This window comes from Chrysemys picta, chromosome 5 (genome assembly GCF_011386835.1).
Source record: "Chrysemys picta bellii isolate R12L10 chromosome 5, ASM1138683v2, whole genome shotgun sequence".
Taxonomy (NCBI): domain Eukaryota; kingdom Metazoa; phylum Chordata; order Testudines; family Emydidae; genus Chrysemys; species Chrysemys picta.
The window spans coordinates 98,082,434-98,100,379 of NC_088795.1; the positions used below are offsets into that span (position 1 = coordinate 98,082,434).

General features: G+C 40.0%; 1 protein-coding gene across 2 annotated transcripts in view; it reads right to left on the reverse strand.

Moving 5' to 3' along the window:
* Nucleotides 1–34: 34 nt before the first annotated feature.
* LIMCH1 (LIM and calponin homology domains 1) overlaps nucleotides 35–17,946 on the reverse strand; it is a 213,210-nt gene continuing 195,298 nt past the window's right edge. The window contains exons 7-12 of one of the 2 annotated variants that reach the window (XM_065596963.1): nucleotides 14,024–14,219; nucleotides 10,761–11,013; nucleotides 9,742–10,020; nucleotides 3,122–3,412; nucleotides 1,497–1,751; nucleotides 35–374 (exon numbers count right to left, since the gene is read on the reverse strand). In XM_065596963.1, the coding sequence (XP_065453035.1) occupies nucleotides 347–374; nucleotides 1,497–1,751; nucleotides 3,122–3,412; nucleotides 9,742–10,020; nucleotides 10,761–11,013; nucleotides 14,024–14,219 (1,302 nt within the window). In that variant the 3' untranslated portion in view covers nucleotides 35–346. Of the gene's footprint in view, nucleotides 375–1,496; nucleotides 1,752–3,121; nucleotides 3,413–8,377; nucleotides 8,539–9,741; nucleotides 10,021–10,760; nucleotides 11,014–14,023; nucleotides 14,220–17,946 lie in introns of those variants that run through there. The other variant, XM_065596964.1, reaches the window with a different exon arrangement.

Here is a 17,946-nt window from a genome sequence, read left to right on the forward strand (position 1 = left end):
AGCAATCTGTTTCCTAGACAACAACAGTAAATACCTGGAATCATTTTGTGGCCTGGAGACTTCATTATTATGTCCAATGGTAGTGAGGCTGCAGGCAGTGGCAGATGTAAAGGTTTCATGGCAAATCTGTCTCTCAGCACTTTCCCTCCCAGTCTCCTCTGTGGTTTCACTATTGGATGTGGCCCTGGCAATACTAAGCTTCTCCCATTTCTGTTGATCAATCTCAGTCACTGGCCCAAAGTGCACAAACTTCTGCTTGGGGCTAGAAGCCTTTTTGTACGCTCTTGCTTTACAGCTAGCAAAATCATCATGAATGGCTGCTTCCACTGCAATTTCAGCGGATGGTTCAGGATCCTTGGAGCATTTGAGGTCTTCTTCGCTAGTCAGAACCAGAAACAAAGGAATCAAAGGAAGTTACAAGACAAAAGAAAAACCAAGAACAAAAATAACAAATAGCCTAGCAAACAGCTTAGTGTATACTGAGGGCTCTTAGATCCAAAGCCAGAGCATATAGAAGGAGGTGAACTTTCCATATGGGCTGAAAGCCAAGAGATAGCATAATTCCTCCAGACAAACTGTGGGAAGCTTGCTCTCTAGTGGCCCCTCCTACTTTTTAGGAGTGTCGTATATGATACAAACACACCCTCAGCACAAGATGTGGATCCATAGCCATGCCCAAATCTAATCGGATGTGTCCCCATGTGCTGTTGGGGAGTGCTAGCAGACCCCTGTTATCCTCAGGGAATGCAGATGACCATGTAATAGCTGCTTCCTGCAGTGAAGCATTAGGCGCTCCCTACGCCTTCTCCTTAATACAATGCCATGAAAATAACCATAATTTGGTCCTGAAATATTGTGGTGTGAACAGTGAAGCCCAGGATGAAATTGGAATATGAACTCCTTCAAATTTAAGTGGCGGTTTGAGCTGAAACCCAGAATCCTTGCCTAACCTTAACTGTTCAGGGTCTAAGTTGAGTCTAAATTGCAGAAGGGGGATATTTTGGATGTGGCCAAAATGTGAACAGAGTTTGCAGGATGTTGGCATCATCACACTCAAACTTTAACCCTATCACAAATCAGTTTGCAACTTTCAGCTCATAAGTAGTACTATATACCACTATTGCTTCTATGAGAAGAAAGGACAGTTAGTGTGGTCGTTTATATTAGGACTGAAATCACCCAATAACCAAGTCAATGAAAATAATGTCTGTATAGATGACTACATTTGGCTAGAAAGTGGAATGCCTACCACTAGGCAGTTGAGGGGTTGCTATCTTTTGCTGGAGGAGTTCCATATCACTTGCATGCATTAGTAAGGTGCTTGGACTTATTTTGCATATTTGTTAAGCTCTGGTTTTGAATTTAAAGAACCATTTTCAACATAGCACTATTCAAGTAAAAAAAAAAAAAAGCCACTCAAGACATTCAAACAATACTAACTCATATTTCCCACACTGCCATTCCAGATTCACCCATGACCCTGGAAAACAACATACCTGAGCTCCTCGGACACTTTCAGTCTGTCCCACGTCTCCAAATCTGCTTGCGTTATAGAAGCTTTCACAAATACTGGAGACTCTTGTTGCTGGTTAAGGTTACTTTGAGTCTTTCGTTTAGCCAGGTCATCTCTTTGAATATCAGGTACTTTCACCTGCTCTTCCTCCTCCGACTCGTTATCCTGAGACTGCAGGAATGGGTTTTCTTTACGTGTCACAATTTGCCTCGCTGATGCCATATGTACCTGGTTTGCTCTAATTTAATGCACATTCCAAATCAGCAAGAAAAAGCCATTTTGAGGAGTTAGACAATGATAAGTGGAATGTCAATAATGGCGGTTCAGAGTATAAGAATAAATTGAAATGATGAATAAAGTAGAAAGGTTGGAGTTTCTTTAAGCAAGCATGCAATCAGTTGAAACTGGGACTGTTTCATGTAGACTACCCTGTGAATTCTAATGAGACAGATTCATTGGACGATTATAGTTTTGAGTTTAACCCAGACAAGTAAATCTGGAATCACTGCAATAGAGTTTAATTCAGTAATGAGGTTCATTCTGATAGGTTATGATGTCCAACTCTCATACTATTAAAGTTACTGTAATGATTGCAAGTTTCATTCCTGAATGTATCAGAGCTGGAGAATTCTAATGTGGTATATTCTCCAGATGCCCTTCCAAGATATTACTCACATGTCAGAATGCTTACTATAAATGTCGATGTGCCAGATTGTTACTGACTGGAAGAAACATTTTATAAAACTGAAAACAACATGAACTAATTAAAAAAAAGTTCGGAACATCTCAGCTGTAGGTAGACCGATTCTAACGATAGGCTTGCTTAATGTTACCTTTTTTCATTAGTGGGTTTTTACACTAGACCGCCATGTATTTTATATACACACACCCCACATACTATCTAAAAATGCCTCATGTAATAGCAACAAACACAAGCAGATGTGCTTATGTTCTACAGAAGATGGTTGCCTAACAGAAGTGTCTATAGCATAGTTAACTTTTCCTAATCCCAGTATAGCACTGGAGTGGAATACATGGAGTGTTAAATTGGAACCAATCCGTCTATTTCCAAAATAACGTTAAACAAATTCTGCCACTAATTACATGGTCCCATATCCCATTTAGTTCACAGAGTGCTGTACATGTATAACCTAGAAGAGGATTTGGCCCTTTCTTTACACAAATTAAAAGAATAGTGTTAAATTAAAAACCATATATCTTAAAACAAGCATTTCCTTATTTATATCACAAATGTTCATTAGCTTATTGAATTTACTCTCTTTAGAGTTCACATTCTAAAATTTACTTTTCACAATTTATTTTCATTGCCGGATTTCTCTCACTTTGAACACTGAAAATATGCAGTGTGCTTTTCTTTTTTTAAATTGTAAGTTTCTAATCAGTTTCACTTTCCAGTTCTCAGGTTCTAGAGCAATTCTACACTGTCTCAACTGCAAACACTAGGATAATGGAGAATTTGTATTGATTTTTATGGATGCTTATTTATCCATTATTGAAATTTTGGGCCAGATTTGTTTTAGCTACCAAACAACAGTATTTCACATAGAATTAAATATTACAATAGACAGAGAAAGGTAGTTTGCACACCTGGCATATTCCTGTTTTTCCTTCTGTAATGGCTTTTTAGCACCTTCCAGTTTACCTTTATCTTTATTTGTACAGGGCCCAACTAAAAACTGGTTAAATGACACTGTAAGTTTGGGCTGATTAAGTCTTGCTCTCCGGGCTGCAAAGTCATCCTTTTCTAGATCAGGAACTCTGCACACTGCTTCATCTTCTGATCCAGAATCCTTCCCTTGACAATGCATCATAGAGGGTTTCTCCTTGTGAAGAATGATGTCTGGGGTAGGTTCACTATCTTCATATATTTGCTTTTGACTGACACAGAGCAAAATTAAATGGAGTTCCAGATGTGAAAAGGGGAAAAATGTCAACATTCATTTCCAGGTCATAAAATAAGTGCTGTTAGTCAAATGTGCTCAAAGCTGCTGTTAGTTTAGATGAGGCCTTCATTTATTTGTTTAGGGCACAATCCTGCAAACCCTCCACGAGGAAAGCCTGAGGAAGTCAACTGCAGTTCCAAACGTGAACAGTTAGAAGGATCAGACCTTTACGCTATTATTTTAGCCACAGATGGAAAAGTAGAGAACACAGGCTCCAAATTATACATTCAGCCATTAAGTGGTGACATTATTCTTACACACTTTAGGTAAATGAAAATAGCTTTAGTATAAAACTACCAAGCTCATTTCTGATCATTACTGTGGAATCCTGAGATACCTAGAATTCACCACCCTGGCTCCTAAATGGGACTGCCAATTTTTCTGTATCCTGGGCAGTCCTTAAGACTGGTCCTTTCCCCTCCTGTCCCCCACACTTTGATTTCCCCCTTTGTAAAGCAAGAAGCAGGTAATTTCTTTTGAAAAGTAAGCAGAAATGAGCCCCCCTCTCTCTAGACTTGGCAGACTTAGATTTTTAGAATTTTGATGGATAGTATCAATGTTTATTTTTAAGCATTTTTTCAATTTAAATCTTCACAGTTGTGGGAAATTATGGGGGTGTCAGATAATGGAGGGTGTCAGACAATAGCTCAGTGGTTTGAGCACTGGCCTGCTAAACCCAGGGTTGTGAGTTCAATCCTTGAAGGAGCCACTTAAGGATCTGGGGCAAAATCAGTACTTGGTCCTGCTAGTAAAGGTATGGGACTGGACTCGATGACCCTTCAGGGTCCCTTCCAGTTCTATGAGATAGGTATATCTCCATATATTAATAACTTCTTAATTACAATAGGCACAGATTCAAAAAGTTAACATTTTATAACCATTAAAACATGAACTGCTAACCTCACATGTCAAAATATACAAAATCCTTAAATCAGTCCTTAAATCAAACTCTAACAAGTTCTCAAGCAATTTTCTTACTTTGCCTCTCTGTAAATTTCGATCATCATCTATGGAAATATTTTCATCAGTTTTTGTGTGTACAGTGAAACAGATACTTACCAATAAATATCTAACCCTTCTAAACAGGTCTGTTACAGCATTGAGACATAATGCTGTGTTTTAGTGGTCCATTAATACCTGCATTCTGGAGACAGTGCCTTCAGTCACCTAAGACCGATACTGATGTACTAATAATATGGCAATATGGCTCTTGATTTCTGGACACCAGAAAAAGATTATTTCTAAATCATGCAATATGCCCATCCAATTTGAGTTACTTTTTACAAGAGAAGATAATGAAGAATAATTTACATACTTCTATCCCCACTGGGAAAAAAATCAAAAGCTTATTTTTCTAGTTTTCTAGAAATAACTAGAAAACTAGACATGAAGACTTGAGTGTTACAAGATAGGTCAATATAGTAATATTACTAGGTTCAGACATCATGCCTCTTATTTTTCATATTGCACACCTTCTAAGTCAGAAAATATGGTAAAGTGAAGACACTTAAAATAATGGCAACAGCTCAAGAGTCCACGTTTCCCCTCCATTTTACAATCAACAGTTAAAATTGTTTATTGTAATTTTTTTAAATGCAAGTTTTCTAAGCATTGCAAACCCATCTTTATCTCCAACTATCTATAGTCCCAGCTGCCCTTTCAGCAAAACTTTAACAGTCCCAATTTAGATTTTAAAACAAAGATGAAATAGAAGGTTTCCATCAGGCACAGAATGGTGCTGAAAAGTCAGCCAGGCATAGGTCCATGAATGAAGGGAAGCAGTTTAAAACTGCCTTTCTTTTCCCTGAGATGCTAGTAGGTGTCCAAGTCACTTTCAGTTTTGCGTCTATTTGTTGGCACAGAGTTACTGTGCTTCTTGTTATATTGGTAATATTATCCAATATTCCAGTCCTTCAAATCCAAGGCCACTCAGTGGGCAGTGATCATCCAAATCCAGTTTTATAATTCCAAGAAAAGTTTGGAGGAATCAATTATAGTTTTATGCATCATAGATGATTCACATACTTGTTTAAAAAGTAGATGCTCTACACCTTCCTGTGATTATGTATAGTTTAGTAGGTCAGTAGATCAGGACTGTTTAGTATGTTTATTTAAGGAAGCTAATGTAGTTATGCAAGGAATGTAGTATCAACTAAAAGTCATGCAATGGTTTATGCACCATTGGGGTGAGAGCATTTCTTGCCTTTGTGAAGTAACAGTTCAAGTTCATTCAAAGAGCATTTTGTGCACCATTAGGCATTTCCTGCATGGACATGCAACAGGAAATGCCACATTTAGCTCTTTTTATTTTGTGTTTTATGGATTAACAATGAGCAAACACAAAGGTGGTGGAATCTATCTAGAGATCCATGGCACTTATATAGCTTCATTGCTGTGGTATCTGAGCACCTCACGATCTCTAATGCATTTATCCTCAGTACCAGTGTGAGGTAAAGTATTTTGCAGATAGGGAACTGAGGGACAAAAATACTGAATGATTTGCCCAAGGTCACACAAAGTCTGGTGGAGCAGGGACTGAACACAGAGGTCTCCTAAAATCCTAGCTTACTTGTTAGCACCCTAATCACTGGACCTTCCACTCTAAGGAAAAACAGAAATTCTTCAGGAGAGTAAATTTTGATTGGTAACATTCTGAAAGCTACTCAAGTGTCAGATTGTTTCCACCAATTTCAGACCAGTGAAGGGAATGAAAAAAATACCACCACCTAGCCAACAGCATACTTTATACCTCATGGGACGGAGATGTTCTTAGTCAAATTTGAGCATTTAGCAATCCAAGTATTTAATGAATGCACAGTATGAAAGGATGTGAAAGTAATATAAACATGGTTTCACTGCCACAAGTTCGGCATGATTACATTACTCATGGGTGACAGAGCCATGTGAGTTATATAGGTTTTCCCAAAGAAGCAACAATATAATTTATACCACATTACAATATCACAAATTATTTTTGGGATGCATGAGTAGGGGAAAGTTCTTTGTATTTAAATGCTGTTATCTTCATGAAGATACTACAGAAGCAGCAATGGGTGAAGTGGAGTTATACTAACAAGTGCATGATAAAATAAACCTATACCGTGCCTTGTGAAATGCAGGAGTCCCTGTAACATTTGTTACCACCACCTCCAGCAGTGGTATTCTAAATCTTTGGACACATTCCAGTCGAGGGGGTCTCGCTGAGGGTCCCTCCAACTTACCCCACCTCATTTTCTTCCCTCCATCAGTCTCCCTGAATTATTTTCAGATAAAGAAGTAAGCCCTTGTTGGGGGATCCAGAAGCAGTATCTTCAGAAAATGATTTTTAATGTACATACCATTTAGTAAAAACTGGGGATTCCCAGACAAAAAGTTTGATTGCACCCCAGAAGGGAGGCTGGGGCAAAGAAAACCTACCACCCAATTGCTACTGGAATGCAAGCTCACCTCCAGATCTCCCCCTCAATCCAGACTGACTTTAGAAAGACTTTATATTGTAAACTGCCCTAAAGAGTTTACAATATAAAAAGACAGACAGACTGACCAATACACAAAAGGGTACAAGGTGTAAGTGAAATGGTCAAGGTGTTTGGTCACCTTTTGATAACGCAATTTATTATTATATACAGGATCATAAGCTCCTTGGTGCAGGGACTGTCAAGCACAATGGGGTCCTGGTCCATGATTAGGGCTCCTAGGTGCTGTGGTAATACAAATAAATACTAATAGGCTGTGAATGAGCAACACATTTAAACACTTAAGTGCTAGCTAGAATGGGGCCAGAGTGTATCCCCAGTGCCCTTCAGGTTTGCCATTATTAATGAGCTAATATCTTGTAGGCATCACAGTAGATTTGGGTCATCAGAGGACTGGAATATGGAAAGGCTGGTGCCTTGCATACTAGCTCAGGAAGAGTTTTCATGGATAAGAAATAGTGTGGAAGAAAACAGAATTGTGGGAGAAACATCTAGGCTGGCATCATGGGCAGAGCAGAAGGGATGGAGGGGAAAGCAAAGAGAAACCAAAATAGGAAAGTACAGAGGAGCAGAGTTATGTAGGTCCTTGAATGATAGGACTGGAAGCTTGAACTTGATGTAGAGGAGGAATGAGAGCCAATGGAGAAAGGGGAGTCAACAGAGTGATTCAAAGATGGGGCAACAGTCAACGGGCAAGAAAGATGACAAAGTCTACCCCTCTCCCTCGCTTTACCCTGAAGTCCGCCCCATCTCTCCTCCTTCCCCATTCTCCCTTTCCCACTCACACATGCTGTAACAAATTTCTCCCTACAGCTCTGCACCTTCATTTCCCTTTCTCCTGCCTCAGAGATCTTCTCCCAGTATTAGGAGGGAAACTGCTGCAAGACTGAGCTTCTCCTGCAAGCTTGGTTCTTTGCACCTCAGCTGTTTAGCTGGTGTAGAGAGTCATTGGTTCCTCACAACACCCCTGCTGCCATCTGTACAAATTGCACCTGGTTGACAAATTAGAGAGCTTCTTCTGGTGGGAGCAGGGAACAAGAATCACTAATTATTAGTGTTCCTCTTTCCTCCTGCACAAAGGCACTTTGTAAAAGGAGGAGATCAGAATCCCTGCTGAACCATATGCTTGTCTACATGTGCATCTGTCTTAGAGATTAAAATCAGTAAATCAAAGCAAGATTGGAGCAGGGGGCTGACAGCCAAAGGTTGTAAGTATCCTCCAAAAATAATACATGGGCTATAAATATTGTTTGTTACACCTTGGATTGCCAAACACAATACTATTGTCTTGGACTCAAACTATGCTTGCACTATTATCCTTCTGGTTTATGAACTACTGACCGGCGGCCTGCAATTAACTGAGGCAGGATGAGGCTGTGATTTATGACTGATTGCAAATTCTTTTTATTAGTATTTTGGCTCATGTCCTAGGGTAGCACTTAGTTTGTCTGTTACCTTGTATAGCTCTTCAGTGCCTTGGCTAATACATGCATTGGTTATGATTTGTATTACTGATATACAAATATACAAAACGTATGTTATTGCTTGTAATAAGACAGCATACCTTTAGAACAATAAAACCAGTCTGAAACAGAAAATACACACACATACTTACTTTGATTTGACTATTTAACTGCATTTGACAGCTCTCCCCAGCCTGCAAGCCTCATTAAGCCTATAGACGGTTTCATATTAGCTATTATTTGTATTACAACAACATTTAGAAGTCCCATCTGAAGTCATGGCCCCATTGAGCTAGGTGCTGTCCATATATTGCCAGCATCCCTACCTATAATTTACAACTTTAATTCAAGTTTAGTGAAGTTTTTGTTTGAAAATACAATTCTGAATAGCTTTCCTTGATGTTCCAGAAATTAAGAGGTTGGGCAGGCAGAAGGTTGGACACTTACCATTTAACCAAACCATTTCACAATCTTTGAAAGGACTACCCTGGTCATACCAGTTAAAAGTTTTGCTTAGTGACATAACCTCATGAGAAACAGCTAGTTTTCATGGGACCACCACACCATTGTGACTGAAAGTCTGATGAAATTAAATCCATCCATTATCAGACTTTTGAAATAAAGAAAGGGAAATAACCAACTTAAGTAAAACCAAAAAACAAACAATGCCGGTGAAACGATGAGTAAATATGGTCATTCTGTGCATAGCTATAGTCAAAGAATGACTGCTGAACTATATTGACATGCTTTACTTGGTGCAGGTGTTAACAAGCAATGAATTTTTATAGTTCCTGTCTTTAAAATAAAATACGTCCTTTAGTATAATTGTTAAAAATACTAAACACTTACAAATATAGGTGTGATTCAGCCACTTGTTACTGAAGTGTTCCATCACTAAGAAGAGTATTAAAGAATTTCTAAAACCCTTGCCCGAACAAGGCATCATGTAGTAAAACCGTTTTTTTGTGTGAACCTAAGATGGTATAAAATGGAAGATTTACAAGCTTGAAAATGTTCTTGGTAGTTTGTTTCTTGAACTTCGTTTCCATCCAAGTTAGGGTGTAGCACTATTACTAATTGCAGCAAACACATTTAACACCATATAGCTTTGCAATGCATGATTACCATGTCACAAGCTTTTTCATACCTAAACCCTTTCTAAAATCTAATTAGTTGCAAGTGAAACAGCAGAAAATGCAAGTGCTTAGTAGATTTTTTTTTTTGGGGGTTATAAAAAGTGAAGTAATGGCAGAATGAGAAAAACGCACACACTCGCAAAATTTTTAATGTGAAGCGTGCACAATATCACACACTTTTGAGCTAACCTGCCATAGCGTTGTGCTGCTGGCATGACCTTAATACCAGCTTGTTCAAGCCTTCGTAACTTTCTGATTTCCTCTGCATCTTTCTCTTTGCACTTGTGCACTGCAGTTTCTTTGGCACTACCTGAAGGAAACTGACCTATTGTCTTTCCTTTGTTTTGATTCAAATCTACTTGACTTTTACAGGGGTTTGTCCTGGAAGCCATGCATCCCACCTGCTCCTCTTCATGTTGTCTTGGTGCCTCATTTTGTTCTTCTTCTATGGTTTCAGGATGGTTTTTGCTATTGAGTTATACAAGGTAGTTTACTGTACAGTACACTGCTTTCTTTATACATTTTGCTTGATACTAACATTTCAAACAATATTTTGATGAATGACACAGAAGACTAATCGTACTACGTAGTGCAGGCTATTCTGAAGCCAAATTAAAACAAAACACCTGATGTAAAATATGGGAAATCTTCGAGCACATTCATGTACTACACTAAATTTATGTAACTGATGCACAATAGATTTATTTTCAAAATTCAAGAACAGAAAGATGGTAACTATTTTGACTAATATATATCACATAAAGACTTTTATTCACTGAAAATTAAGAATCTCTTGAAAACTGACTCTCGTCATCAAGGACCATATTAGAGCAACAAATTGTACTTTTGACAATTATTTTAATATTTAAATGTGGCATTTAAATAAACCAATATTTTGTCACACACTTCAGTTTTAAACAGTTAATGTGTACTGCAACACTGAATAATTCACAGCCAACATTGCACTGCACAGTGAACAACATTGACATCAGGATAATTACCTAAGTCTTGTATTACCTGACTTTCCACTCATGGGATTATTGCTCTTCTGTTGTTTGAAACAATAGGGTAAAAATCTGTCAGTTAGCTCTAAGTAAGATCTATTTTGCCCATTTTACAAAGCACTGTGTACTTTTAAAGGTCATGATTTGTTAAAGGTTAAAAAATAACATAATTGGAGGGACAAATGGTCTTGAGCAAAGCCTTACCTGAAAGGCTTCTCTCCTCCGAGTGGTGAAGTAGCAGTACTCCAGCTCTTCCGGTACTCTTCTCGTTCAGCTTTCTTTTTCCGAAGAGGAGCTGGTATATAGGCAGTCTGGTTACTCTTATTCGGGAGATACTGGTTAAAAGGCACAACTGATTTAGGTTCACCATATGACGCCCGCCTTGCAGACATATCATCTTTTTTCACATCTGGCATCTTTCGGTGTGGCAAGTCAGACTCAGAGTCACTCCCTCTCCCTATTAAGGGATATGAAAAAAGGGTAATTTTACCCTAACTTGCCAAAATGAAAACAAAATCCTTACTTAAAAGTACAACAGTATTTTATAATAATGGGCCAAAATACTACAGTTTACTACAGCATCTTCAGACATTTTTCTAAAAATTATTTTTTTTTTAATAAGGAAGAAAATCCCTGTTGAAATAACATTTGCATAGAAACTTCAAACACACACAGCTAGTTATAGTGGATTTATATTCCTATTTTAAATCAGTCAGTGAAATACTGGCCACACTCCCTATAGTGGTAACAAATGGAAGTTATTCCAGTGGCCTACCTTCTGCAGCCAAAAAAACAAAACTAATCTAATTCAAGAAAAAGGTCTCAGCAAGTTTCTTTTTCAAAGGCTTGATCAGTTGTCCAACGTGATGGGTCAGCTTTACACCAGTAGCCAATGATATAAACCAGCTGTATAAACCCAAACTCAAGTTTACCGGACCTCAAGGTTGATCCTGGGTCTGCCACATCCCAACCCTAACCACAAAGCTACTGGTTGTTATGGGGCCAGATGCAGTGGGAGGTCTCTCTCTCGCTCGCTCTAATCCATCCTGGACCTGAGACACCTTTCCTGGTGAACATTTCAATGAAACTGGCATGTTCCAACAGTAATTTTCAGTTTTGACAAATCTGAATTTTTCAACAAATAAATGTTATGCCAAAAAATTCCCAGCAAGCTCTACTGTCTACAGGAATAGGCAGATGCCATCTCTTTTCAGAATTATGCTAGGCCAATTTAGATACCCACAGGCTAGGCATGACTTTGGACAATTGTAAACCAAGAGACTCAAGGCATGTCTACACTACAGCCCTAAGCCAACCTATGTTAGGTCAACTTACAGCCACCGCAGTAATTATTGTGGTGGCTGATGGCCACACTTCCCTCCTTCTGTCAGTGGTGTGCGTCCTCACAAGGAGTGTTTCCAGCAACTGAAGAGGGGCAGTGTGGGGGGCTGAGAGCCCTCTGCGTAGTCCCCCCCATGCAGGTTTCTCGCCTCACTGCTCCTGGCCAGGAGTGGACGGGGCAGCTGCCCGGGCTTCTTGCCTCCCTGATCAGGGAGTGGGGAGCCTCCGGGTAGCAGCCCAGCTGGGAGCAGGGGGCAGCCTAGCTCTAGAAGCCCAGCTTTCTTGACAAGACAGCCAACAGCCAATGTAAATAATGCAGTGACTACACGGACACTGATTTGTCCTAACTGCACCAACATAAGCCCTACACCTTTCATGGAGGTGGAGTTATTATGTCAGTGTAGTAAGGCATTTACATCGGCAGGACAAGGCTGTAGTGCAGGGGTGGGCAAACTTTTTGGCCTGAGGGCCACATCTGGGAATAGAAATTGTATGGCAGGCCATGAATGGTCACTAAATTGGGGTTGGGGTGCGGGAGAGGGTGAGAGCTCTGGTTGGGGGTGTGAGCTCTGGGGTGGGGTTGGGGATGAGGAGTTTGGGGTGTAGGAGGGTGCTCTGGGCTGGGACCGAGGAGTTTGGAGGGCAGGAGGGGGGGTCAGGGCTGGGGCAGAGGGTTGGGGTGTGGGAAGGGTTGCAGGCTCCAGGGGGATGCGGGCTCTGGGGTGGGGTGGGGATGAGCCTGACCAGTATTCCCTGCTCCTGACATTTCAAGCAGTGGTTCAAGGGGCCTCTCTGCATGCATGAAGGGAACTGAGGGGGAACAAACAGCATGTCTAGTGCCACAGATGGCCAAGTAAGGGATTTTATTTATTTGTGCACAAGGGGTAGCTGTACTCTTATGTCTGTCAGTCTGTCTATAGTTCTACTATAAAATTTAAGAGACTGCTAAATATTCTTCTCTGTTTCTTCTTGCAGAGTCCAGTGCCTGGGTGAGGACATCAAGCCAACTCCCAAATGGAGATGCTAACCATAGGCCCCGTTAGTGCAACTGCTTACTGGTTCTAGTTAACGTGTTTTAATGGTGTAAGAACTGACTTCTAGCTTTAACCAGCACAGAGTTCCCAAAACCACAGGGAATCTCAGTTGGCCAGTTAGGATCAGAACCAGTTTCTTTTGTGCTGCCCAAGAGGAGTGAAGGGGCTGGATCTTACCTCAGAATCTGCCCCCGCCCACCTTGTCTGAAAACTAAAATTATTATTTTTAATAGTGAGGATGATTGAATAGAAACAATGGATTTGGAGAACATACTATCCAGGCAATTACATCATGCTTATCACGGAAGTAACTGAGCAGCTAGCCTAGAGCATTCTGTGCGGCAGGCTGAAGAGAATGCATTTCTGTCCTAGAAGCTTTGAGCTAGAATCAGGCTTAAGACAAGCTCGAAGTCTACTTCCTAGAGGACACTTGCTCATATTCACAGTACCCCATACTGACACAACTGGACACATACAGAGAGCAAAGACTGAAGCAGCAGCCATGCTGAAGGTCAGGAGCTGCATGTCCTGGCTGAAGGGGGGGTGCAAGGATAACTATCAAGTCACTCAGTTTCTTAAATGTTGAATATCTTGCCAAGAATTGCCAAAACTGTATTTTCATAAGACTGCACTTCAAAACTCTCCTAGGTATCAACAATTTCCAAGAGGTTTCCTTTTCCTCTTAGACGACCAGTTTATTTATATGGCATTTGATTTTTTTCAACATTTTCCACCCTTTTGCATTCTTAGTTCTTGCTTCAGCCTAGCTTATGAGCTGATGTGCGTCTGCACACTGTGTCTGCTACCCCCTAACCCAGAGAAACACTATGTCATAAATTACACTTGTAGGGTATAACTCATTTTACTATACTACGTTATAGAACCGAGGTAGATTTCAAATAAATTGCTGGCAAAATTATCTAAAGACCCGAGAAACAAAAATCTGCATTCAAAGAAAGTTTCTTTTACCAATTCACAGGAGACATCATGATTCAGAAATTGCATCCAGCTTTTGAATGGCTGCCTTTGCACTGAAAGCACTGGGTGACACATTCAATGTTTTGCATGTGTCTTGTTGTGACCGAAACTTACCATCGCTGCTTCCTCTGAGCACTACATCTGGAGACGGTGTCTGCTGTGAGCGGGAACCAAATGAATCCAAACTGTCAAAGGAATCATCTCTGCCGTGGCGAGGGGGGGAAAGGGAATCACTGCGTTCAGAGTCCCAGCAATCAATATAACCACTGTCACGAATGTTGCGTTTGGGGCTCTCAATATCTTCTGTTTCCTACATGGAAATACAGACGTACCTCTTCAAAAAAGTCAGTGACACAAAAATGAGATCCACTATGCATCTGAGTACAAAGTATCTTTCTAATGCACTAAAATCTCTTCCCTCAATCATAGCATTTTTTTTTTGCTTTCAAATCAAAAGCATGAGATTGCAATAAAACCTCATTTCATACCAATTAAGAGGAACACACATGCTTTGGATTAATATAGTTATTTGAAATACAGTTGCAATAGGCAGATTAATAAAACTATCAAAATTGAAATAAACCTGAAACTTGACTTGTCTTCCATAGTCCATAGCACACTGGCAAAGGCATTATAAATTTGACCTCATGGCTGAGTTGGGGATAAGCTCACTATTCTCCAGATTAATTCCCCCAATCTATCTATTGTATCTGACTGGGACACCAGCAGGCAGCATTTGTTGTCGTCGCCTGAGCTCGGCAAAATAATGAAGCAGTTTGTCCCAGTCTCCCTGCACCTTGAAGAGAAATTCCTGTTATGAAAGAGGGATGTCTTTCTAAAGCAATCAGCAATGAAAAATATGCAAAATGCTTTTCCTGATGCCTCAGAAGAATTCAGTCGTGCTCTTTACTCTTTGCCAGCTCCTGGCTCTGGGGGATATGAAAGCACTTGTAGCTGACCCACATGTTCAGAGCAGTGAGAACAATGGTTGTCTTTGACAGCCCTGTGATTATAAATTCTTTCCAGCGCAAGCAGCACATACTAAAACTCTAAAACTCCAGCAGAGGGAAAGGTCAATGGAAGCCATCCTCACCCTTGCATTATAATAAATCCCTTGTTTCAGCCAGTTTCTTAACGTTAATTACAATAGCACAGGCCGAGAAAAGCAAAAATAACTACTCTCTTACTCAAAAGATAAACCTCTATGTTTTTTTTCTCCGCCAGACTGTCACTGAAAAAACTCAAGAGATGCGGGTGACATCATCAGACTGACATTTTTCAATCTGAAAAGATTGGAATGTGAAACTTTTTCTTGACACACTTAAATATTAATTTTAAACTTTCCAATTAAAAAAACACCTATGGGCTACAGATAATTGGAGCTCAACAACTGAGTGGAGAGTAGCTCCCACTGCCCTCTACAGCTACTGTTGTCATTATTAGTATTGCCAGTGATCATATCAATCAACATTATGGTACAATAAAGTCAACAACCTCCTTAGCAAAGGAGAATTACGGCAGAAAGAGCATCTGAGAAGGGGAGCATCATAATATCAATCAAAAGTTCAATATTCAAAGGGAGAGGCTCAGAGGGAAAAGGAAAGATTAGAAACTCGTGTCTTGTAGACTTTCCAGGAAGAAGACTTAATTAGAGCCACTAAATAACTTGCTGCCAAAATACCACAGTATGTCCAGCACCAAAGGTTCCTTAAGGCCAAGCAAAATCACAGTAATGCCAATAGTCACAGAGTACACGAACTGGGATTATACTCAAGTTTTGTTTTATTTTTTAATTTAAAATATGTTAACAAGTAGTGATTTAATTCAATGGCGTTTTCCTCCCTTATCGCTTGTTTAGGAATGGTATATATACACACACACATAAACACTGTTCAATGTATACCACCTCTGTCTTTCTAAAATCTATATTAAGTATACAGCTCCAAGAAAAAAGATTACATCCTCTCAAAATCCTCTTTACCCTTTTCTTCAAAACTATCTGAAATCTTTTCCAAATCCAGATTCAGAAAAAGCTCCCCATCTCTACATACCAATCAGCTATATTCAATCCTCTGGCAGACTTCCATTTTCTTAAAATAATATGTTTGAAAGTCATGGAAACGCTCAATAGCAAGAGGGATAGAAATCAGATGAACTATTTGAAAGTACAGGCTGAAAAAAACATTCTTCAGCTGTTTCATGCTTTAAAACCCTGAATGAAGTGTGAATGAACAGATTCCAAAATTCCCTATTTTATTAACCCGTTAACTTTAATTTAGTTTACTTTTTAATTACTGGCAGCTACAGGTAAAAGTAGGGAAGTGTACAAGAGATGGCACAATAGACTGTAGTAATTCTCTTGTAAACATGTACTATTTAGCCTTCCCGTTGGCACCTCATTCTCCCAAAAGATTACTGTTACTGGCTATGACAGATACTCAAAATTAGAGCAAGTGTGTGTTATCTACTAGATAGTAACCACTCTAAGTATCATTTACATCTTACTGTGACACTTTTTGAAAAGATAATCCCATAGCATACCATAATGCACTGGTCTATCATGCCCATCTGGTAAAAATCAATGCATAACCTTGTGGTAGTAAAAGTAGATACAACTGCCAAATTTAAAACCTATTTGCCAGCCACTTTTATATATTCCTTTTCAAACTATTGAATATATTCAAAGTGCACTATGGATTAACTGTTTACATTTTTCAGATTGAAAACTGGATGAGTATGCAGTAAAGTAGGTTAAAAGAAATAAAATTAAAAACTCACTGAATAAAGTTAAAAAAGGATTTCAATGGAGGTAGTACTAGCACATACTGAAATGTCACTTGCTGTCAATGCCATTGTTAAATTCAATGGAACTGTGCCAGTGTAACCCTTCATTTATAAAGAAGTGCTCTCGCCATCCAGCCTAAGCTAAAGTAATGGAGTGCTGCACAACATAGTTCAAATGTTCTAAATTACAACAACAAACCTCTTAAACTTCAACCACAAAATAACTCCAGGAGAATTGATGTGTGGCATAAAGAAGGAGTGGGAAGGCAAGGTAAGAAATACAGGTCTAGCAACAGTCATAATAATACCATCCAACTAATATCTTTGTTTACTGCACTGAAAAGTTTATGGCGATACAAACATTCAAACATTAGGAGATTCCCTTCATTGGTTCCCCTCCTCCACTGCAGCAAATTCAAGTTTCTTGTTCTTGTCTTTGACCTGCTGAATTCTGCCCCCTCCCTCTTTATCATCTCCACCCTCCTAACGATGCCAGCTTTTAAACACCATTTATCCCCTTATCCCACAACAGTATATCTAGACTTTCTTCCAATCTGTCCCCTTCATAAAAGGACAAGGTGCATGAAGTAATATCTTTCATTGGACCAACTTCTGTTGGCAAGAGAGCAGGCTGGCTCCAGCGTTTTTGCCGCCCCAAGCGGGGGGGGGGGGGCAGGGCAAAGCCACGATTGGCACCACTTCAGTAGCAGCTCTACCGCCGCCACTTCACTCTTCGGCGGCAGGTCCTTCCCTCTAAGAGGGACTGATGGACTCGCCGCCGAATTGCCGCCAGAGCCAGATGTGCCGCCCCTTTCCGTTGGCCGCCCCAAGCACCTGCTTGCTGCATTGGTGCCTGGAGCCGACCCTGTAAGAGAGACAGCTTTCAAGCTTATGCAGAACTCTTATTCAGGTCTGGGAAAGGTACTCCCAGAGTCACAGCTAAATGCAAGGTGGAACAGATGGTTTGGCATAAGTAGTTAGCAAAATAATAAGGTCCATTATTACTTTTCTGCAATTTTCCATGGCTTGTCTGCAACTCAGCCGCAATTTTTTGACAATCATCCTGCAATTCAAGTAGGGCCTCAAAAATATATGAAAAATGCATCACGTGGAGCAAACACCCACCCTCATGTACCAAATGGCACCCTTATTACTCTGCTTTTTTGTCCGAGCCCATCTCCCCACCCTTCATCTGTCTTTCAGACTGCAAATTCTTTGGGGTTGGGACTGCAAAGCCATGATTCATTCAGGTC